Raw genomic sequence first — 23494 nt, forward strand, 5'->3', positions numbered from 1 at the left:
GAGGCCCGGCCCAACAACAGTCCGGCGCAACGGCAACGCTCCCTCCTCTTCCTTCCGCCGCACGATCCCATCCTTCCCAGAGAGAGAGAGATTCAAAAGGAGGAAGGAAGGAACGCTCCTCTCCTCCGTCTCCGACACAACGGCTAGGATCTCCAACCACATCCACAATGGAGGCCGCCGCCACCGCCACCGCCGGCGTCAGAGTCGTCGCCAGGATCTTCTCACCACAACCAGATCCGGCCGCCGACACCGGAGTCATCAGGGTCCAGGCCGAGGCCCTCAACGATTCCGCCCTCCTCTCCTTCGCCGCCGCTGGGTAAGTTCGTTCGATTTCCTTTCCTAAGCGAAGCTTCAATTCAATTCCCTGCAGCTGCATATAACCCTAATAAATAGGGTATACTCCTCTTCTCTTCTCATGCCGCCTGCAGCCGACAGCAGCAATCCTTGAGCCTCGACGGCTGCTACCTCAAACACGATCCCAATCACCACATCTTCCGCAACGAGATCAAGCCGCTCATCGATGGAATCGCCACCCAAGCCCAAGGCCGCATCAGAGCCTGCTGCGTCATCGCCTGCGGCGCTGCCGCTGCCAAGCATCACCTCTTCATGGTACGGTGCTACCTCAATTTCTCCTTTCTTCACAACCTTTCGCATTCCCCTACCTAATCTTCCTTTGTCGTCGCACCTCACCCTGCAGGGCTCTCACCATCAACCTGGCTTGCTCGCCATGGCAATGGACCAACTCCTCCAGTCCTCCAAACCCATTGGTGCCACTGTCAGTGTCTCATCCTATCAGGTGCTTCAAGATACTCACATCCTCGACCTCTTGGAGCCCAAGGACCATGAGGTTCTCATACTAGAGGATGCCGACGGACACACTCACCTCAAGGGCCTCTCCAGGGTACACCACTCCTCTTTCTCATCTCTAAACTTTGTTGAGGTTACTAGGCGTTTGGTCGTCTCAAGCTAAAAATAATAATAATATGCCTGCATGTTAAATCCCGAATTACCAGCTTAAGAAATCCATTGTATTTTACAGGTTGATGTCAAGTCCATGGAAGAGTTTTCACAGCTTTCGTGTTGCGCTAGCGCTACCAACCAACAGAGGCATCATCCCTGTAAAGATTCCACCCAGTTACAAGATTGGGGGCACCAAGGCCTGATTATCTACGTCTCTAGCTTCGACCAGCAAGGCAGAGAATGTGCTCTAGCTAAGATAAACTTTCTCAGTTTGGCAGGTTTGTTCTTCTCTTTTGTGCACCCCAGGATCTAGCTTATTGGTATAGTGTGTTGCTTAAATATTGAATGTTTCCTTCAATTTTTGTCTTTGCCTTATGGGTTTCATCAGGTTATGTAGATCCCAAGCAAAAGAAGAATGGGGGTCTTGCTCTACCAACTGGTAACAAGTCTTTGTATGCAGTGATGAATGTTGTCCAGGCACTGAACAGCAACCAGAGATTTGTACCATATAGACAAAGCAAAGTAACTCGCATTCTGCAAGATTCTTTATGCAAAACGAGCGGTGCTATCCTAATGGCATGTTTGGTATGCCACTTAACAGTTAACATCTTCCTTTTGTATTACTTTCCATTGGGATGCACCAAAGAAAATAGTTTCCAAATTAATTGGCACTTATTCATCTAAGTTCTATAGGGCTAATTTACATATGAATACAGGTTTAGCGTCTGATGATGATACTTCTCGGTGATTAGTATGACCCCTGCATATATCAATATATGTGACTGCTATGTGTTTCATGTTGCTAATAACACACTTTAGTATAAAACAGAATCTTCATGCTTAATAGTACTATTCCTAAGTAAATCACTAAACTAGTTCCATCCAGTTCTCAGTTGCCATGAGCTACAAATTGTTATAGGGAATATGTACGAAAGCATAGCTCCATTTTACGTTGACTGATTGTTACATATTTACCTATTTTATGTACCGTAGCTTACCTGTTTGACCTAATGACCTGATACACAACAGGAGTTAATCTCCCAATCTAAATATATGTTTTCCCTCTTCCTTCTTACCGTAGGCTGAAGATTGCTGCCAAGACACAGTTTCTACTCTAAGTTTGGCTTCTCGCTCAAGCCAAGTGGTCAATGAACATTGCTACAGCTTATCCTTGAGCGCTAAAAAATCATCAAAGTCAAATATGAACTCATCTACAGATGTCAAAACGTTGTCAAGGACATTCTTGCCTTATATCCAGAAAATAAGTTCGATGCAAGAGAAGAAAGGACAACTTAAATTCAATAATAGCGGTTTAAAAGGCGGACAAACTCCAACTGCTAATAGAAGGTTATAGAAATTTAATCGACAGAGTATCAGATTCAAAGCTTGGCAATCATTACAAACTGTAGCTAATTGAGGTTTTGTTTCGCACAGGTCTCAGCCAATCTTTAATTCAATGAAAAAATCTGGAAGCTCAATGTCTACTTCAATTAAGATGAAGCATAATTATGCTAAACCTACGATAAGCGGAAGGTACTCCTCAGAAAGTAGATTTATATTCCTTTTTTTTTCCCAAACCAACTACTTAAGTTGATTTCTGTTATCAGGAAATTATTCTGTCCAAGCATCAATTCATTGAAGGTACAAAACTAACCATCTTAGCTTTTTTTAACTGTTATCAGATAAATAATTCAAGGGAGTTGAAATTGTTTTTATCATCTTACTGACCAATCAATTTCAACTTTTGAACTGTGTAGGAGGAGAATGCTACGTGTGTTGCATCTACTGCGGTAACACAAACTGAATCAACAGCGGTCATACAAGCTGAGGTTAGTATAACAAGCATCCTACCATGCATTTCTGGTGGCTATCAGTTCAGTTATTTTTAACCTAGACCTCCTTGCATCATTGCACAGGAAGTACAGCCATCAACAGGCATGGAAATTCAAACTCCATCAGCAAATGAGGTACTGGAATGGTTTCCTTTCAGCCGTGTTCCAAAGTATTGATACATTTGTCATTAATAATTTGGACCGAAATGCAGGGACTTTATGAAATAGGAAATACTGTAGATGTTAAATCATCTGAAATTCAAGAAGTGGTACGATGCAGCACAGAAGAACTGCTACCAATTACTATCCAGGAAGAGGTATCTCTTTGCCAGCAATATTTAAGGGAGTTGTCGGCTGTTTGCAGTTCATATAAACACGTAGCGCCCCTTTTCATTTGTTTAGGACTATGCCTCGCCAAATATGCAAGGTATTGACATCGGAAGGACCTGCTCTTCTATCACTGGTACAACACATCTCTTATTTTCTGCCAAGTTTCACTACGTAATGGAAATAAGTATAATCACATTCTTACCTGACCATCGCTCCCAGATAACCTTATTGAGAAGACTCCAACCAGAACTACTCAACCCTCCCCAAAGTTGAGCGACCGACTGAGAGAGATTTCAAACTCGTTGAAGCTTCTTAGCACTAGGCCAGTGAGCATAACGGCGCAAAAGTCAGACATAGAATGTGTCAGGCGAATCAACACGGATGCAGCAGAGCCAAAAACTCCTGCAACGCATTTGAAACTTGAGGGAGCAGAAGATCCTAAAGATATACTTACAGCCCGCAGCACTGGGATTAAGGTTACTACATGTTATTATGTCACTGACTTACTCTTATTTGGCTAATGTGTTTGCTTTTTTTATATGATCGCTTTGCCTGATAAATTCTCTTTTTTTTTCTACCCCACAGAAATCTATAGTTCAAGAGTGCTTGACTTTTCTCAACAGTGCCAATAAGTGAGTATTGCATTATATCTTACAACCGATTTTAATGTACTTCTGCATTTCTAATGCATGTTTCTCTCTGCTATTTCAGGGAACAATTAAAAAGCTTGAAGGTTTGCTCCGAATCATATCGTGCCTCTCGGATTGCTTCTTTCTTGCTATTGAACCACTGCTAAATGTGTAGGGAATTGGAGAAAAACGGGCGAACTACATACTTGAGCTTCGTGAGGAGTCACCAGAGCTATTCAAAGAGGTGATTGATCGCTCTAGATCCGAATGATAATAAGGGAGCAAGGGATTAACCCAAGTAAGCAGAAGTTATTATATGACAATACAACTCACAGCCGATTCCTTTGCTTTTGCAGGTAAATGATTTGACAGACATCATTGGAATGAATTCAAAAGAGGTACTGGAGAAGCTCGTTGCACTATGTACATTATCATTATTCTTTCATTACTAGAATATGGTTTTAGTTTTTACAAACATTTCACTGGGCTACAGTGTCACTAAAAATGCCGCTGCTTTGTAATCTTCGCCAGATCAAAAGGATGATGTCCGGGATCATCGACTCCTAGGGAAGCAGGGAGAGTGCGAAGGCTCTCCTATGGAGTGTATATGCTTTGGTCAGGTCATGTGATCATGTCTTTGTGCATCTTTTTGCCCGGATGCTTTCACGTGCAAATGCATCTTCAGTCAGGTGTTTGGCGTTGTGTGAGGGAATCTTTGCTATGCAGCGGATTGCTGCTGCTATTATTGTCTAATCATCATATGGTGTGATATGATAATAGTGTGGTACTCCGTCTGTTTCAAAATATAAGACACAACCACCCGTCCGTTTCAAAATACAAGACACAACCACCTTGTACACAAAGACTAAGAAATATTTAATCATATATTTACTTAGTATAAATCAGCCAATGAATATAATCTATTTTTGCTTTAGTTTATTATTTTATCGATGTATGTAGCAATATAATTACTACGTGCCTTTTATTTTGAAATATAGGAGTAAAGTGGTTGCGCCTTATATTTCGGAGCGGAGGGAGCATTAGTTGTTCCCTCTCTTTTCATGTTTGTTGCCAACTACTATTATTGAATTGAGCTAGGATACATTTATACTGGAGTGTAAATCCAAGCATTTTCACATGCATTTCCTACCACGAGGAGCAGGCCACATAAGGATCACGCCTCGTTTTCAGCGATGCTTTTCTGTGCGAAGACGGAGAACGATCTGCTCTGCTTTGGTGCAAAATGATCCAGAATTATGGGATGAACTGCATTGTTTATGGGATGAGAAAATGGAGAGTTGAGAGGTTACGCTGAAATAGGGTAGGTCGAAGAAATGCTAAGTTACGGTGAAATACAATTTTCCGATCCCATTGGCCAAACATGACCTAAGAACTATATGAAATAAAGCCATTAAAAAACCTGTTTTTGTCTATACAAAGATCCGGACGCTTAACAAACAGGCCCAAGAACAAGAGCGAAACTTTCGGCAGGCTCAGAATTTTGCACGGAAGTAACTTCTGACGAATCCACGTCAAAACCCCACACTTGCAGCATGTATCCACAAATAAAATATGCTCTTCCCATCAAAATTTGATAGCCAGGTGAAAAAGGCTCTTCCAAACCTTGCAATAACGCAACCCAATATAAACAGATAAAAAGACTTGAAACAGAAAAAGGTCAGCAGACCAGTACCGCGTTAAAACATGCAGTTTCTGAGGTTTGAGGAATGTACACAAAAAATAGAAGCATTTCTCAGCGGCATGGCAGCACATCTGGAAATGCTTAAAGGAAACAAAATTCAGCAAAAATGCATTGCCTCCATCAGCCCAGCATCTCCAAACTGAATGATAAAAGACTATAGTTCTACCAATATCATGCTTCCTGGAGTTACTTGTCTTTCTTCTTTTCTCCCCGTTTCTGTGTATTATCCTCCTTTTGCCCATGCTTCATCATCGTATGTACACTTGACAGCAGAGCTTCAAAAGACAAATCTGTTTGATTGCATACATGCAGAGCAGAAGGCTTCAAACTGATCTCATGATGAAGCAATAGCCTTGTACAGGTTTGACGTTCCATGGAATATAGTCAGGTGTGCCCCATTAAGATATGCTTCTGACTGCAATTCAGTGGGCCAAAATTAGATTTCAATTTCTCATTATCACAAACAACTGTGCAGATGAACACAAACCTGCTCCTGAGGAATTTTAGAGAAGCCAAATTTGTTCATCCAGATGCCTTCAGCTTCCTGGGCGGCTGGAAGCATGAAGTGTTTGATCTTCAACGAAATAAGCATCCTCTCTATGCATGAGAACAACGCTTGGAAGTAGCCCTATTTGGAGCAACAAATATTAGAACAAAAAAGGGCACATTTGTTCTTTACACAAGTGCACTCACGAGTCCAAGAATGAAGCATAAAAATACAAGAATGAAGCATAATATAAACAACTTTACACTCACCAGTCCTTGAAGGTCTTTACACGTGGCAACCAGTGGCAGTTCAGCCACTTCACCACCCATGACTCGCAACAGTGCTGCTGACACAACAGAAGTGCTGCAACATTCAAGTTTGTATCAGCAACATTGAACATAAAAGTTTTGGTCAAATCTTAATCAACATACAGAATTCTTACCCTATAGTTAACACTGCACAGTACATTCCACTATAATCTTGGCCAGGCATTCCATCCTTAGGTCTCCTCCTGGGAGTTTAGAGGGAATGAGAAATTCTTAGACAGACACAGGGACAACAATGCATTGGGAGAAATATGGAAGGATAGTTCTCTTACCCATTGACCATCTCAGGAATTAGGTCCCTCCCACTCTGAACTTCAATGATTGGATCAAAAGATTGCTGCAAGAGATACTTGGTGAGAAGAACCACCATCCATGTGTAAAAAATTCAATATAAAACCTTGCTAAAATAGCATGTCAAAGGCATTATAGACCTCGACAGTATCAATATACATGGATTTGAAGGATCGTCTATGCTGGCAAAAAAATCTTACAACTTACGAAGGATCCGTTTTAACATAACAAACTCGGTGGACCATACAGAGAAGGTAACCTGGTATTAATATATGGTTGGTACACGCTAGTAACAGGACCTAACCGCGCCAGGAATCCACAACATAAACTGGATAGCAAATGTTCAAGACATGGAACTTTACAATGAAGACAACACATGAGAAAAAAAACATTAGTTACTTACATGAATAATTGGGACTGCAGCAGAGAGCAATAAGTCACCATCTTCAGAGGCACTTCTACCAGCAAGTAATCGCCATCTGAGATCTGTATTAGTGTCCATACTTAACCCTTTCATCTCATGTTTCTTCCTTATGATATCAATATCTGACTCAGGCAGCATCAAAGCTCCGTCAGAGATAATCTTGTCCAAGGAAGAACGAATATCAGAGCAACTATTGCAACAGAACCACTCCCCTTCTGGTAATTCCTGTAGAAAAGAAAACAGGCTATCATGTTAGCTTTTCACAAGCATGTGAAGAATCAGGGTGATTTCAAACAAATAAGGATCCATGCTAACCTTCAGATCAACCTGCCATTGGCTCCGCAAACACCCTACATGATACTCTTTCTCACACTGGACAGTGACGAAATAACCACATTAGTGAAGTATATCATGTTACTTCAAATAGCTCTATATCATGTTGCTTGGAATAGTTCTATATCATGTTACTTGGAAAAGATCTATATCATATTACTTGGAATAGTTCTATATCATGTTACTTGGAATAGTTCAACAAATGACACGGTAGCACATATTAAAAATTAGTTTTAAATGAAAATATTGCATCCAATAATAAAAACAAAAGCAAACAATACTATCAGGTTATAAGATAAACTTAAGTAGGAACCATCAGGATGGCATATAAGGCATACTTGGTCACAGAGTATCACGGTGCGCTCATCAAATACTGAATTGTTAAAATCTTTCTGCCTGCACAAACAAACTCTAACCATTAATATTATCACAGGAGCGAGATGTAGAAAGTGAAAAGAAAATAACCATAAGAAACAATATTTGCTAGCAAATTTCAGGAGTTTTACTGACAAGAAGGACCTTCAAGAAAGATATAAATAACTTTTAGAATACTTATTAGTTTTGACTTTACTCGTTATATGCACATAGTGTCAACTCTGTTGGTCCCTTCATGGAATCAGATTCAACTGCAGTTATACTCATGAACATGGATGAGTTCAAAAATCCATTCCCGAATCCTAGCATCCCAAGGTACCTTGAAACCTTTCAGTCCCCCAAAAGACGAGTAGGTATTACTTAGTGGGATTTTGCTGTCTCGATCAACCCAGTTGATTTCAATCATTTAGGCCATTTATTGCTATTCCATTAATCCAATGGCTATGCTAGTGGAAAATTATCAAAAGATTTTTCCAGTTCATGAATAGTCTCACTCTGTTTTCATGCAGCTCATATAAGATACCATTCTCCAAGGACCAAATAACAAAATGTGATACGCTATTAACTTGCTAGTATATTCTTAACACCACTGAATACCGCATTACTTCCTGTAGCATATGGATTGTGAATTGAGCAAGTATGACAAATGTACCAAAGGTCCTACTACAAGTTAAAAAAGGTTCTAGCTACCACAGCTGAATCTTGTTCAAGTATAACTCAAGGAAGTATTAATTGAGAAAACATATTAAGATAAAAGTAGCAATACTCACTTGCACAGGGCACATCCACCAAGATCGTCAGAGATTGGGACAATTCGTATAGCTCTCTTCATTATCTGTTCAATAGAATCAACTCCAGCTTGCCTCCCAGCAGCTTTAGCATTTTTATTTTCTGCTAAAGCCTTTTCCTTTTGAACAAGGTTGCTGCAATTATCACAATACCACTCTGAGGGGACTCCAGACAGCCCAACGCAGGCTGCAGATTTTACAAAAAATAAGGTCATGCGTTGGACTGATTGTTAAAAAAAGACCATTAGTCAAGCAGAATGTAGTCATTCTTAAACATTGTTTGCAATTAATTCTGGAATACGGTAGAATCTACCTGGGTGAAATGACCTTGGGCATATTTTGCAAGGGAAAATATCTCCCCCTTGACCACATTCTCTGCACAAATCATCTGTTTCGCGTTCAGACAATTCCATGTCCTTTGATATTTTCATTGACAGCTCATGCAATGATACTCCATTGGATGTAAAAATATTGTCATAACTGGCAGAACCATAATATAGTAAGGGCAACCGAAATAGAAGTCAGCTTGCATAAGCTAAATACAGGAAACAAAATAGACTTACGGCTTGCGTCTTGTTCCCTCACCCGCATGAGCCTCAAATGCAGATGGGCTAACCTGAACACCGCTCATAACAAAAGGTTAATTATTTCATAGAGTATGATGGGCGTAAATATATAGCTTCAATAAGAAAGGAGCGCACCACTCTATTGCAGTGATTACAGTAGATTCTTTGATCCTTGATATACCCATCAACCTTTCTCTGCATATTGCAACTGCAAATTATTAATCGAAGATATAGGAAGGTGTACTGAACATAATCAATGAGCAGTTCTGAGTATAACAACCTGACCATCAACATAGTAAGCTACTTCAGTGCCATCAAGCAAAACTTTAAAGACCAATTTGTGTAGCCCAGTGTCCCTGAAGAAAGTACCAAGAAATGAAGGATTAATTTCGTGTTCATGCCTCGCATAGTTACATGAAAAGAAAGAAGAAGAAAAAACATAAGTACAGAACTACCAACTTTGTAGTTACTTTTCCAGCACTTCCACCTTTTGTATTTAATGGTGTCTTCTTCAACAAATAATCCTTGGAGCTTGATATCAAGCTAAAGACACCAAAATAACATGGGAAAAATATTTGTAAATGCAATCACACAAGTTTGAAAATTACAATACAACATAACAGCATCTGAATAAGTCAAAACTGTGGTTCTATTTTCTTGTGAGTTGAGGATATAGTCATATATGTCAAACAAAATATCTAACCAAAGAAAAGATTGTGTATTTTCAAACCAATTGAGATCTCTATAGTTATTAGGCAAAAGAACACATCTAACATATTATGGTGCTTGGACTACTTACCTGGAATTGCTCTTACAAGAATAAGATGGGGAAGGGGGATCTTGATGTTGTTTTGGGTCAAGGCAACAATGACAGAGAAAACTTTCAAAACTTTCAGTTTGTGATGAAGACAGACGTTCTACAGCAGCATTAAGTGATGTAAATAAATGTACCAAGAAAAAGTATCAGTCAACAAAACCAAAGCATGAAACCCTCACCATTGCAGTTTAGGCAATTAACATAGCTTCTCTTAGCATTTGGATCAATGGAAGAGCGTATTGTTTTCTCCAGAGATTCCAAGGGAGAACTCTCACATGCCCGCAGCACATCTCGCAAACTATTACTGTTCCCCAAGTATATGTGATCAGCAGGATGCTTTTTGTTGCTCCCAGCATGTTGCTCAAAGAAATAAGAACAAACATCCTGTGAAATTTAGGTGGATAACGTAAACAGTTCGCAGTCTACAGTATTTTACAGATTAAGGAGTACTAACCTTGGAACCATTACAGGAGAAACAAAAGCAACGGATATTGCAGCCTGTTATCACTCCTTTCAATACAGCCTTCTGCAACCCACAAACATAATATATTTTAGTTGTGCTGAGGTACAAGAGAATGGTAGAATATAATCCACAATAAATCACTCAAGGAGACTCTCACCGATAACAGAGAGAGAGTTCTAATATATCATGCATCTCAGCCCGATGAAACATTCATAGAGAGCAGCATTTTAGGGGCTACTTGGCTTGGCACCACTCAAAAAAATAGCACACCATGCCCACAAGGGTGTCATGAAAAGTAAAGAAAAACACCAAGGGTATTGCTTGCAATTTCTCTTACAATATATCACAAGATTGATCAGACAATGCCTAGTTGTTGACCTACCATATTATTACTACCTCCATTCTTAAAAGGATGGCATCCCAGAATGAGTATTAATAGATTTGACATTAAAAGAATCTTTTGTGTAGTTACATTTGTAATAAATATATAGTTTGAAAAAGTAATGATAAATCATGCGCATTGGGGATTGTGTCGATGTCCAAAACAACATCCTTTTGAGAATGGAGATATTGCAAGCGAATACATGCACTGCCACATCAAACACATCCTTCCTAAATCCCACGCTGCACTAAAGATAACATCCATAATAACCTTAACGTTAATTGGCTCTAAGTCAAAAGGCATAATTAAAACTAGCATAGTGACCATCACAATAATTAATAAGAATCCCTACTAGGCATAAAAAACTAATGGGATGAAAATGAAAAGCTGTTGATAAAACATATGTATCATTGTCATGTACCTTGCTATAGGGGATGATGTACCTAACTGGCATTCCCTCGAGCAGGCCAGTGTTGAGCAACTCTCTAATGTTACTTGGGTGCTTTGTGAGGCAGGCGACCTTCTTAGACATCTTCATCTCCATCTTCTTCACTGACCGAGAAGAGTCCGATGTGCTGTCGATTGCCTCCTTGGATTGAAGCACACTGCTGTTAGGGCGCGCCTCAACCTTTACCTTGAGAAGTGACCTTGTGAACCTCCTTTGTGGCTTCTCTTGGGGCAGAACCAAATCAACCGAGGCCTCGTTGTTGTCCTCTGATGTCATGGACACAGCAGGGCATTGACTTTTACTAGGTGTGGCCTCTTCCTCTGGTTTGTTCTTGAGCAGCGATCGTGTGAAGCGCCTTGCAGGCTTGAGGTCAGCTGTAGAGACCGGTGTTAAATTGCTATCGGCATCAGCGGTAGAGACTGGTGCTGTGGTGGTCTCGGCAAGCAAAGAAGGATCAGTCAAGTCATTGTCCAGGACCTGGTGTTGTAGATTTCGTCCATTTGATTCATGGGAGACATCCATCAGGTTGTTATCAATGGCTGCAGTTACAGCAGGCAATTCTGGCTTTGGGTCATCAGCAGCGACAGCAAAGAGGCCCAATGGTTCGACAGTGTCGGCAGCAGCATCGAGCTCCGTCGATTCGGCAGGCACAGTGGCAGAAGCATCATCATGAAGCTCCATTGGTAGAGCAGGGGCGGCGGAATTGTCGGCAGCAGCATTGAGCTCCGTCAATTCGGCAGGCACAGTGGCAGCAGCAGCATCATGAAGCTCCATTGGTAGAGCAGGCGCCTCCGAAGCAGCATTGAGGTCTGTGGGTTGTGCATGGGCTGTGGCAGCAACAGCATTGAGGTGGAGTGGGTGTGCAGGCGTGGCAGCGAGGTCCAATTCCATTGGATTGGCATGATGATGAGATCCATGGAGCGTGACTGTAGGATTGTGAGGGGGGCTGATGGGAGGAGGATGGGATCCCTTGTCGTTGAGGAGGTGTGTGGGCTTGGGCGCCTCGGCGTCCATGGGCGGAGTGTGCGGGGAGACTAGAAGAAGATCAGTTTCGAGGGAGAGGGGATGGTCGGGGGGCTTGTCAGGTCTCCTCCGCCTCTTGGGGGCGGGGGCGGAGGAGGAGAGGGGGCGGCCGGAGCGGGTGCGGCCGGGAGAGGCGGTGATCGCGGAGAGCGACTGGAGCGCGAAGGCGAGCTCGCGCTTCATGGCCCGCGGCGGCGGAGAGGGGGAGGCGGGCATCTATGAGATGAGATGGGATACCTTGGTCGATGAGAGGGCGGGCCTGAGATCCGGATCTGAATTGGTAGGGTTCGGAGCGGGCGGAGGGAGATCGGAGGAGGGCGATGAGATTTGAGGAGGAGGAGGCGGCGGCGGCGGCGGAGGAAGAGGAAGAAGCGTCCGTTCCCGTGCCAATACCAATACCAATATCGATTCGGCTGCCATTATTACAAGGGTTTGTTACTCCCCTCCCCTCCCGTTCCTCTTTTCTTTTTCCCCTCTATCTCTCCCTCTCTCGGTCTCTCCTTCCCTAATAAAAAAATATACCAATACCAATATGGATTCGACATTGTGGACATTTTTTTATAAATATTTGACTATTTATTTTATTTAATTTTTTTATCAAATATGTAAAGTTATATGTATAAAAGTATATTTAACAAAATAAAATTATATAAAAATAATTAATAATTATGTAAATTAAATAAGACGAATAGTCAAACGTATAAAAAAATGGGGTCAAAAAGGAGGGAGTATATAATAAAAAGAAAGAAAGATATAGGAGTTTTCGAAAAGAAAGGAAAATAAAACAATGATGAGTGAATAGGCCTGACCCATAAAGATAGTTTGGCCCATTCAATAAATACTCGTGGTGGGTGTAGGTCCAGTGCTATCTCCCTCTTCTCTATCATCGTTGCCTTGCCTTGCCTGTGAGGGAAGCGGCGAATTCGAACCCCCACGCCGTCGGCGATGGCCGTCGTCGGCCTGCTACTCCGACCTCCTCCCTGCTTTATCTTCATCGCCACGTCTTTCCCATCTCCTTCTTCCTCACGGCAGAGGACTAGGAGCCTCATGCTCTCTCACTCGATGACCATATCCTTCGTCTCCGGCGGCTCCTACCACCGCCACCACATGGGTAAGCTATTTCTACCTATCTGTGTCAAAGCATCTCAATCTAATAACACCCGTAAAAGCGATTCTTTCTCTAAACAGTCCTCATACTGGTGGCCCTCGATCAGCATTATCACTGCGCTGCCCACCAAATGCTCGCCAAAATACCACGCTGCTATTTTTCTTATATATCACTCTAATTCTACCCAGACCACCTTCTACCTTCACCACCGTTCCTTTGCCGACCCATATGTGTTTGATTTTCGGCTAATTGGTTTTTGGCCATCTACCTTCCTGCTTTACATAGCTATACGAAGGATTACTTCTCATGTTATATAATATTATGCCTGATGTTGTCGTTCTACTATTTTTTTTTAGGTTTTTACTCGTGTGACATTAAAAAAGATGGTGCTAGCCTATGTGCCATTAAAAAGTCCGGTCATCCCTCTGTACCATCGTCGAACTTTATCCCCTCCACGCCATTTCGTCCGTGCTCCGGTAGGGTTTCATCATTTAACAACTCTGACATGTGGACCCGGGCTAACAAAATGTCTATCTTGCCCTTGCAGTCACTGGCATAGTGGGCCTCCTTTGCCCTCGCAGTCCCGCCGGAAAGCCAAGCCTGCCGATGTGGCGAACAGCGTGAGACCCACTTTCTGACTCACCTCCTAAGGGCATCTCTAGCGTATATTTTCTTAGTAAGTCCTAAAACTATACATATCATAAGGTGCTAGCTTATTAAATGATGCTCCAATGTTTAGACTTATACATCTTAGACTAAGGTGGAACCCGCTGAAATAAAAAGATGCCATCCTTCCCACCTTTCTCTACCATACAACATTAAATAAATATTTAGCTAAAATATTTTTTTAATCTAAGCACTAGTGGTCTAAATAAGCAATAAGTGCTTAAAATATTTAGCCTAGCACCCTTGCTCCAATATATGGCACCTATCACACGTGTTTCTCTCTCCTTCGTGCACCTGCTTATCACACGTTGGAGCTGCCCTAAACCCCCACCACCTTGACCTCGAGTCCTCGATCCCCCGCCCCACGGGCCATGGCTACCACCGCCACCGCGCCTGCCGCCGCCTCCCGCCTCGCGGTGGCCGGGGCTCGTCCTCCCGCGCACCACCACCCGCCGACGACGGTGGTGGTCTCCTCCGCCGACGCGAGGCCGAAGCCGCGTTCCGTCGCCGCCGCCGCTGCTTCTCCGGCCGCCGGCGGCGTCTCGCCGGTGCTGCCTCGTAAGCTCCTCCGCATCTGGTTGAGTGAGAAATTTAGCTCCTCCGGTTTAGTCTGGTCCCTCATCTTTGATGGAGCTCTCGTATGTGGCTTGACCTGATTGTGTATGGGTAGTAGAACTGATCCTATCTCTATTTCTCCCTGGATCGATTTTACTAAGACGTCGTCCAGTCAAATTTTGGGATTTAGTATTACCTTGTCAAATCTGAAATGGTTACTGTTGTCTCTGCAATCAATTTTGTAGCGCCCGATCAGGATTACAATCGTTTTTCCAAATCTTCTTGCCCTCAAGCCAGTAAGGTGATTTAATTCGGAGTCCAGATATTAGCTGCTGAAGGCCAATTTGTGTAAGATAGTTTACTTTCGCAAACCAACTGTAATCACATTGACCAATCCATTTAGTATTTGTTTGGGCGATTCTGTGAACAAGTTGGCTCCCATAATCCTCTATTAATTAGGTTAACTGCGTCTTTCAGTTATGCTCCGAATGGCATAGAGGAAAACCAACTTGTCAACATTGTATCTCAACCCTGAGGGCAATTGTGTCATTTTGACCAGTCGATACCCACCGTTAGCACAAGAAACGGACGGAATGGCGTGGAGGGTGCGATAAAGTTCGACGATGGCATAGAGGGAAGACTGAACTTTTTAGTGCCGGCACCATCTTTTTTAATGGCACACAGGTAAAAACCTCACTTTTTTTAGAGGATCAGGCTTTCAGAAAGCACAAATGTTTGACCAAAAAAAAAAAAAAAACTTGCTGGGACCATCAGCTTACAGTGCAGCGCACGATGGAGGATAACACTGGACCAGCTTACAGGGCATCCCTGCAAACACACCAACGGAAGACAGCTATAGGACATCTAAACAAAATATGATTAGCATCTTCCTTCCCACCACAAATTTGACAAAACAACAGAACCTCCCATCCCATATTCTTTAGAGCAACAGATTGGATTTTATCTCTTGAGACCAACCAAAGAAAGTGTTTATTTTCCAGTTGAATCTGAGCTTTCCATATATCTCTCATTTTGTTCATCCACCGCACCTCTAAAATTCAGTTCCCTATATAAGTATTTAGTAGAAAGCTGTTTTTTAAAATCCAAAGACCAAACTAGCTTCTCTTTATCATCAGAGATGACAACCTGATGAATCAAATTCAGTAATTCATTCCAAGCCTTTTCTTCTTCAAACCCAAAATTTCTCCTGAAAGACAGACAATTGCCTCTATCTCTAATCACCTCTCTTACAAGAGTTTTCTTCTCATTACATACATCATACAAAATCCTAAGAGGACATTTAGTAATTCAAACATCACTCGGAAAATAGACATGATCACCTCTACCAATTTGGAGGGAAAAAAACTCTTTGCTGCAGATAATTTTCCCTCAACATCTCAGTACATAAACTCTCATTGGAACCATCTTCTAATTTAAAAATCCATTTAATCAATAAGGTTATATTCATACTTCTAGTCTCAGTAAACCCCAGGCCTCCAAATTCTTTAGAGAAGGCCAAATTTAGCCACTTCACCATATGATATCTCTTTTTGCTATTTACCCCTTCCCAATAAAGCTCTGATGCTATCCATTTTTTGATGAATCTCTTCAGGCAGAAGAGAAGCAAATCTCTAACTTAATAGCCCTCGCTTGCCAGGTACCTAACCTATTCAATTTTTGAGGGACAAACTCAAAATCATCTACAAAATTTTAGTAGGACTACACATCTCTTCGAATAGTACAGAAGAAATTTAGTAGTAGCTATCTCTCTGTCATCAAAGGGAATAAAGATCACAGTGTCATCACCATATTGAGAAGATGAGTTATTCTCTTATCTAAAATATTAGCTACCAAACCAGAAATTATGTTGCTATTCTTAGCATTATCAAAAATAGCAGCTTGAGCATCACTAACAAGATTAAAATGAAGGGGAGAAAAATGATCACCCTTTCTCAAACCCCTCTTGAGTACTAAAATAATTGCTCTTTTGCCCATTAACACACACAAACCTTGCCACCCATTACACAAGCCTTGACCCAACTAGTCCAATTACAAGGAAATCTTTTCCTCTCGAGAACTTCAAAACGAAAATCCCATCTAACTCTATCATAAGCCTTTCCAAAATCTATCTTCAGAATGATCCTTTTTTTCCTTTTTAGTTTCAAGCTCATGCAAAACCTCATGAAGAATAACACACCCTTCCAGAATAAATCTACCTGGGATAAACATTTGTTTGAGTGGGCAAAATAACTCTTCTAGCTACCTCAGCAAGCCTGTTAGTCACAACTTTGGTAAAGATTTTAACACACTCGTTGAGGACACGGATAGATCTGAATTGTTAATATTTACAACTTCATAAACTTTAGGGATTAAGGAGATAATCCCGTAATTCAGTTTCTTCAAATCTAAATCATTATGTTGAAGCAGGATAAACATCTCAAAAAGGTCTGGTTTCAACACTTCCCAGAAGAGTATAAACTTGAATCGGGAAACCATCAGAACCAGGTGTTGTGTTCAGCTTTGTGTCCCTAATTACAATATCTAACTCTTTCATGCAAAAGGGTCTGATGAAATATTTTCCTTCCAACTCTGACAACCCACCAAACTGAGCCTAGATGTAAGGAGCCAGGTGAACAGCTGAAGCTCGATCAGTTCTAAATGAGGAATTATAAAACTCTACCATATGATTAGTTAGGTAATTCTGGCCTGAAATGATCCTATCCTCTTCCATAAGCTTAACTGTAGAGCATTTTCTCCTCCTGCCATTAGCAACCCCCATCAATCATAAATATTTTCTAAAGCATTTTCCAATTCATATCTCTCTCTCCATTTTTCTGGATCTAACCCCACCTCATCTTCTTGAATGTCTAGGTTCTCAATCTGATCGACCAGATTTTGTCTTCTGTATGCTTCTATTATTAGCATTCCAACCTCTTAAAATATTCCTACGAACACCTAGTTTCCTGTTCCATTATTGAAGAATATAAGTACTATCTCTAGCAGGTATTACTTTCATAACCAAAGCATGTAACTGCATTTGTATTTATTTTTACTTCTTAAATGTAGAGAGCAAAAGAAGAAGTCGCGGCACCGGTGTGTACGCTTCTTTGTTTGGAGTTGGAGCTTCAGAAGCTCTGGTCATTGGAGTGGTTGCTCTGTTATTTTTTGGCCCCAAAGTAGCAGAGGTATAATCTTTCTCAACAAAGCCTACACACATTATATTTTTGCTATTGTCCTACTTCCCATTCTAGCTAACTGTTTGCTAAATCACATTAGCACCATCTTCTAGCCACCTGTAGTTTCTAAACCTATTGCTTGTACTGCCCAGATCGTGGTAGGCATTCTGCAAAGGTTTGAAATATTGTGTGGTATGTGTTTTCTTTACTAAACATAGGTCCTATGTTCTTGTCTGCTTTACACCACTGTTAATGAAACTTAGTTTTACATGTGGTGGTACTTGCTAGAAGCCTAGAACAACGACCATGAATAAGTCTCACTTGCTTGCTTGTGTGCAGGTAGCCAGGAATTTGGGCAAGACTTTGCGTGCTTTCCAGCCAACAATTAGAGAGCTGCAGGTCGGTTTGTGACTTGTTCAGATGTTACTCCCTGATACATGATGTGACGTGTTTAGTTTTTATGCACATAGGATGTCTCAAGGGAGTTCAAGAGCACTCTTGGACAGGAAATTGGACTTGATGAGGTTCCCCCATCGACAAATTACAGGTCTACAACCATGAATAATAGTCAGCAACCTGCTATCAACACAAGTTAGTTGATTTAACTGTTCCTGACGTTATTCTGGGGGAAATTAAACCAAAATTAGTTTAAAGCATTCATCTTGAAGTCCTTACTGGAAAGTCATGCACACCGGTAAAATACCACAATTGAACCTTGATATGCAATGTTCTGATCCCTTTGGTTGTTACTGTTTAGCTCCGGCTAACTATTTACCATTTGATTCAGTCCTAGACTCTTATGATGCTTTCTCACTCAATAATGTTAAAAACTAAGGTGATATTCATAGAAGGGTCTGACACTACTCCAAATCTTTAGCAAGCATTGGTAACTCGCCGCATCTAGCGGGAGGTTCTTGATAGGTCAAGTAACCGACAGTTGAGCCTCAGAGATCCCCAAGGGATACCCCTGTTAAATGACTGGTGGATCCAGGGCGTAGAGTCATCACCCAAGGAACTCAGAAAGGGTTTGCGATCCCTAATCATGCTAGTTTCATGGGAAGTCTGGAAGGAGCGCAACAACAGGGTCTTCAAAAGAGAAGAATCCACGATACAGGGGCTACTCGATCGCATCACAGAAGAAATCCACGCCTGGTGCATCTGCGGGGCAGCGGGCCTGTCCACCCTCATGCCTAGGCATCTAGAGGCAGTTGATAACCATCTAACGTAATATTGGGACAATCCCTGTAGGTGCCTTCCCAAGGGCCACCTGTGGCGCCACTCCCCCCCCCCCCCCCCCCCCCCCCCCCGCCCCCTGCCCCTTTGCTTCTCTGTATTTTGTAAATTTCTTTACTCCTGCTAATTAATACATACACCCCGTTGGGGCTTCCCAAAAAAAAAGTCTTTAGCAAGCATACATTTTTTGCCCCATGATTCGAGACTTAAGCATTGTAATGGTGTCTTTCCCTTTTTTTTCATGAAACACAAAAGGCTCTGATGATAAGCCTGAGGTTGTGCCTTGCACCAGCGAAGAACTCATGAAAGTAACTGAAGAACAACTATCTGCGTCTGCAGCTGCTGCATGGAATACTCAAGAACCTCCTCCATCATAGCAGAAAGGTCATGACATTTTCTTTGTGCCTTTTTTTTTTCAATTAGGTACATATGTTTGGCATTCATAAGATAAGTTGTACATAACCTCTTATGATGTATGACATTTCCAACGGTGTAAAATTCTCATTTGTGTTGTGCCAAGTTATTAGGACTTTATTGTCCTATGAGCATGTATTGGTTGCTATTTTTGCCAGGAAGGCCTAGATCATAATGGAAGCAACACTGCTGCTGGCTACATTATGTGTGTTGATTGCTGAGGCAGTTGTTAAAGTTCCCGATGACTGCACTTGTTTCTGCTCTGAATTTGTGTATTATCATAAGCTTATTACAGGGAGCTTGTTATCATCTATTCGTCTTTACTTTGTTTCTATGTGAAAGTAATTGTATACGAATTTCTCGTCAAGCTAACTTGATTCTGCTGTGTCATATTTCAGAAGCAGCGGATGCTTCTGAGAGTAATGGAGGTGCTTCATCAGGAGGGAATGATGGCGCTGGTGCTGCGAGTGAGCCCAGTCCTAGCAATTCTGAGAAGACGGAAACCGAGGGATGAAGCATAGCGATGTACTTAAGAATGATGCTCTGGGGAACACTTTTGAAGTTTTGATTTAATCTGGGTAGCCGGGTGCCTGGGTGGGAGCAGAGGGGCTGATTTGAGGTTACTAGGCTTGGTCAGCCGTGTTGTGTTGCTGTGTAATGTAGAATGGATATTAGTAATTAGTTGTCTGTCTGTACCGATCAGCTGTCATTAGTGTGTATGTGTTTGATCTGCTTGTCATCCGTAAGAGCATAATAACCATTTTGATGAGCTTGATTTGTAAGGTGGAGCGGATAGCAAATTAATGTGAAAGGAGATGCTAGTAATGCATGGAATGATGGATGATATGTTTGAATCATGGTCTCTGTTATTTTGGTGCCAGTGAGAAATTAAAGTTGGCACTGCTTCACTCTTACATACTACTAGTAAATTTATAGTAATTAATATGTAGTTATTAGCTCTATTAAAGTGCGGTTTCTTTCAACTCATGGATCCATGCCAGGATGAAACCTGGGATTGGCCGTGGGCGGTGGAACCTGGCCTAAATTTTTTCTCTCGTGGCTTTGGAACTTGGAGCGTACGTAGTGCGCATGCGTGACTGTGTACAGTACTGTAGAACAAAATTACAATTACTACTCAGCTTAGTGTGAAGTATATGATCCGGCCACCCATGGCTCCATGTATGCATGTTGCAGCTAGCTAAATTAACTAGTAATTTGTTCAGGTGCTGTTTGTCCTCACTCTAACAAAATTATTCAATTCCAAAACAATTGTACGCAGCCGGCTGTATGCATCTTGCAGATCTGCCAGGTTATATAATTTGTAAATAATAATAGATTGAAAACATAGTGATTTATTTACAAAATGTTGAGGAGATCGATGCGCTCCACCTGAGGACATAGTAAGGTACTCCTAGGTAGCTGATGGACAGTTGGTTAATTACATAGTATACTGTACTGGAGTACATGCTAGTACTAGTAGTACTTAACTACATAAACAAAGTGCATGGTCTGGAGCCCGGACAGGCTGCTGGACGACGACAGCGACATACAAATCTTGAGTCGCAGGTATATAATCTGCATTGAGTTACGCGCGTGACAACTTGCAGCTAGGTACCGGATCGATCGTGTGTATCTATATATATATATTCAGAATTATATATAATACAGATGAAAACATGCATCCGGGTTTAGTTACTTTTTTCACATCGAAGATGTAAAAATTATTTTTATACATGTATCTGCTTTCACCCAGGACCCAGTAGAAAACACAGTCTTTTTTATCATAGTTGTATTATTCATATAGAATTTAACGGTATATATGTATTTCGTTGGATGAGAGTAGAAACAAGTATTAAGGTGATTCTTTATTTTAGACGAGAAGAAAGTAATCTAATTTCCCTAATACATATAAGGGAGTATTATATATATCTAGCTACTTCAGTATTGCTTAAATCAAAATGTTAGACATTGATAGATTGAAACGTATTGTATATTAGAGCAAGTATAATAGCAAGCTATAAGTTAGCTATATGCTTATGTGGAGGAGAGAGAGGATGAGAGAGAGTGTAAGCAAGCTGTAAGCTTGTAGCCAGCTCGGGCACAGGAACCAAAAAACTATGTGAGAGTGACATGTGAGTCATGTATTAATGATAAAGAGCTAACTAATATATGGATGTGCTAAGAAAAAGCTATAAAAAATCTTATAGCCAGCTTGTTGGCTATATTATTAGCGTTCCTCTTATGATCTGATCTCCAAGTGCTAGCTAGCTACTCCTAGCTCTTGCTGCTGAATCTCTCTCTGGCTATATATAGCAGCAGCAGATAGCTGCATCTACACGCATTGATCGCCCCGAGCCTAGCTCCAGGCCGGCCTCCCTCTTATCCGGCCTGGCGATCAGATCAGATCATATCATATGGATGCATGCATAATCTCATCGATCTCCACTACTTCTCCTTCTCCTTCTCCTTTGCTAGATTAATTTGTATTTCGGGCTTCAATACAATAACACAGATCGATTTGACTGCAGCTATGTGTGTGAAAATATAGCTACTAGCTCCCGACTCATGAACCGTTAATAGCGCACATATATACACATGTGCTTATATATATGTATATAGAGAGAGAGAGACCGTCGATGTTTTCCGGTGCGGCATTATCAGCATTCACATATGTATATTGATTCTGCATGCATGACGAATCCTGATGATGCTGCATCTGCAAACAAGCGACTGACTGATCAGTGTCATGCAAGACCACCAATATGTATACATGCTGGCCGGAGTACATGTTAATTCTTCATTCTTCAGGTATGTATACATGTTAATATATGTATTCCCTCTATCTGTCTCTGCAGGGGAACCTAGACGTCCTTGTTTTTCGTAATAGTTTTGGCTAAAAGTATAGGACTATGCGTTTTTCTATCATGCATGTAACATCACTGAAATTCATGTTTGAATTGAAAGTGTTTTCATATGGTTTTAATTTTGATAGTTGTTGATAGTACATCGTAACAAAATCAGTAGTAATAAAAGGATAGAGCTGGAGACATGTAACACGCTAGTATGCATTTGTATTCTCAAATGGAGTGATTAATTAAGATATCCATCCTTTTGCTTTTGTTTATGCTTGTAAACCAAAATTTGGATTTTCAACCTTAAAATTTTAGTAGATTTTGGGTTTTTCTAATCAAAGTATATTTTTCAACCTTGGCTTTTAGATTACGATTTATGGCGAACACATACATAAGAGTTTTATTCATAAATTATTTAATTTATAGTAAGTACATAGCCGGTCCTTAAACTTGTGGCGCGGTATCACTTAAGTCCATAAACTTAGAAAATACACGTTTAGGTTCATAAACTTATTTTAATGTACCATACAGGTCCATGAACTTGTTTTAAATGTACCATCTAGGTCCATGAACCCGTTTTAATGTTCCATAAAGGTCCATGATTTTAGACGTTAAAATGAGTTCATAGACTTAAACATGTACTTTCTAAGTTTATAGACCTAAGTGCTAAGTGGTATCGCGCCACAAGTTTAAGTGCTAAGTGGTGTCGCACCACAAATTTAAGAACCGGTCATGTACTTTACTAACTTTGTCGTTTGGTTTTTTCCAAGTCAATCAATACCCCCCAACACCCTTAAGTGTTAGACGATGTGCAAAATGGCCATATAGTTCAAGTTTTGCCGTAGAGCAAATTACATTCTTATTCCTTACATCTCTTGATATAGGAATTAATAAGTTTTTATCACTTTGATACCTACTACGCACCTACCCTCCAATAGTTGTACATTAAGGAGGTGCATCGTTGTCTTTTCTTCTCACTAACAGGGTTGTCTCGAGATGCTATGATTTGGTTATTTTACGGACATAACGAGTATGTAGATAAGAAAGTCATTGACATGTAGCACACGGATGTTTTTTAAGCTTCACTATAATAACGCAAACTAGTATATATCAATGAATTTGAAGAAAAAAATAAAAAAGCATGGCCTTTGACATATCTTTATCCATGCTAGGATTATGATATTGCAGGGTTACGTACCTCCTTATTTATCGTGGTAATTCTATGTGATAATCATCTCTGTGTGTTTGAAACCTTGTAAATTTAGGTTTTTCGTGGTTAAGGGTTTAGTAATTACTAAGGGTGGTCCAAACCGT

General features: G+C 41.1%; 3 protein-coding genes across 7 annotated transcripts; 2 read left to right on the forward strand and 1 right to left on the reverse strand.

Annotated features, from left to right (window-relative positions):
- Positions 1-137: 137 nt before the first annotated feature.
- On the forward strand, positions 138-4907 carry LOC102709937 (kinesin-like protein KIN-10B). The gene is made up of 18 exons (XM_006656472.3): positions 138-316; positions 429-609; positions 698-901; positions 1040-1238; positions 1349-1545; positions 2042-2307; positions 2395-2493; positions 2568-2601; positions 2718-2789; positions 2877-2927; positions 3005-3109; positions 3195-3255; positions 3342-3598; positions 3708-3754; positions 3834-3855; positions 3927-3995; positions 4108-4149; positions 4283-4907. Exons 1-18 carry the CDS (start codon positions 168-170, stop codon positions 4316-4318), a joined length of 2091 nt encoding a protein of 696 aa, XP_006656535.1. The 5' UTR covers positions 138-167; the 3' UTR covers positions 4319-4907.
- A 180-nt stretch (positions 4908-5087) lies between these two features.
- Positions 5088-12591, reverse strand: LOC102710214. Of its 3 annotated transcripts, none has more exons than XM_015838659.2 (18): positions 11127-12591; positions 10315-10386; positions 10040-10214; positions 9843-9960; positions 9503-9586; positions 9324-9399; positions 9179-9238; positions 9041-9093; positions 8791-8957; positions 8460-8664; positions 7653-7710; positions 7297-7353; positions 6961-7206; positions 6539-6603; positions 6383-6451; positions 6210-6303; positions 5941-6081; positions 5088-5868 (listed from the first exon to the last, which is right to left on the reverse strand). In XM_015838659.2, the coding sequence occupies exons 1-18, from the start codon at positions 12390-12392 to the stop codon at positions 5788-5790; spliced, it is 3087 nt and encodes a 1028-aa protein (XP_015694145.1). In that variant the 5' UTR covers positions 12393-12591; the 3' UTR covers positions 5088-5787. The 3 variants fall into 3 exon arrangements, with proteins under 3 accessions (XP_015694145.1, XP_015694144.1, XP_006656536.2); XM_015838658.2 differs by having other exon boundaries at positions 10040-10220; XM_006656473.3 differs by having other exon boundaries at positions 10040-10244.
- Positions 12592-14249: 1658 nt separating this feature from the next.
- LOC102710503 (sec-independent protein translocase protein TATB, chloroplastic-like) lies at positions 14250-20209 on the forward strand. 3 transcript variants are annotated; one of them, XM_040524808.1, is made up of 6 exons: positions 14250-14508; positions 17572-17690; positions 18021-18080; positions 18152-18272; positions 19170-19298; positions 19727-20209. In XM_040524808.1, the coding sequence occupies exons 1-5, from the start codon at positions 14322-14324 to the stop codon at positions 19289-19291; spliced, it is 609 nt and encodes a 202-aa protein (XP_040380742.1). In that variant the 5' UTR covers positions 14250-14321; the 3' UTR covers positions 19292-19298; positions 19727-20209. The 3 variants fall into 3 exon arrangements, with proteins under 3 accessions (XP_040380742.1, XP_040380743.1, XP_040380744.1); XM_040524809.1 differs by having other exon boundaries at positions 18152-18228; positions 19207-19298; XM_040524810.1 differs by lacking the exon at positions 19727-20209 and having other exon boundaries at positions 18152-18228; positions 19170-19260.
- Positions 20210-23494: the final 3285 nt, after the last annotated feature.

This window comes from Oryza brachyantha, chromosome 6 (assembly GCF_000231095.2).
Source record: "Oryza brachyantha chromosome 6, ObraRS2, whole genome shotgun sequence".
NCBI classification, from domain to species: Eukaryota; Viridiplantae; Streptophyta; class Magnoliopsida; order Poales; family Poaceae; genus Oryza; species Oryza brachyantha.

Excerpts from the sequence above, each read along its gene's own strand:
- LOC102709937 (XM_006656472.3), top strand. The coding sequence starts at position 168 with ATGGAGGCCGCCGCCACCGCCACCGCCGGCGTCAGAGTCGTCGCCAGG. Across the intron at positions 317-428 it reads CTCTCCTTCGCCGCCGCTGG|CCGACAGCAGCAATCCTTGA; the intron begins GTAAGTTCGTTC and ends TGCCGCCTGCAG. Across the intron at positions 2,308-2,394 it reads ACTCCAACTGCTAATAGAAG|GTCTCAGCCAATCTTTAATT; the intron begins GTTATAGAAATT and ends TGTTTCGCACAG.
- LOC102710214 (XM_006656473.3), bottom strand. The coding sequence starts at position 12,392 with ATGCCCGCCTCCCCCTCTCCGCCGCCGCGGGCCATGAAGCGCGAGCTC. Across the intron at positions 9,094-9,178 it reads GTAATCACTGCAATAGAGTG|GTTAGCCCATCTGCATTTGA; the intron begins GTGCGCTCCTTT and ends AGCGGTGTTCAG. Across the intron at positions 8,958-9,040 it reads GAGGGAACAAGACGCAAGCC|TTATGACAATATTTTTACAT; the intron begins GTAAGTCTATTT and ends TGGTTCTGCCAG.
- LOC102710503 (XM_040524808.1), top strand. The coding sequence starts at position 14,322 with ATGGCTACCACCGCCACCGCGCCTGCCGCCGCCTCCCGCCTCGCGGTG. Across the intron at positions 17,691-18,020 it reads TTGGCCCCAAAGTAGCAGAG|GTAGCCAGGAATTTGGGCAA; the intron begins GTATAATCTTTC and ends GCTTGTGTGCAG. Across the intron at positions 18,273-19,169 it reads GCAACCTGCTATCAACACAA|GCTCTGATGATAAGCCTGAG; the intron begins GTTAGTTGATTT and ends GAAACACAAAAG.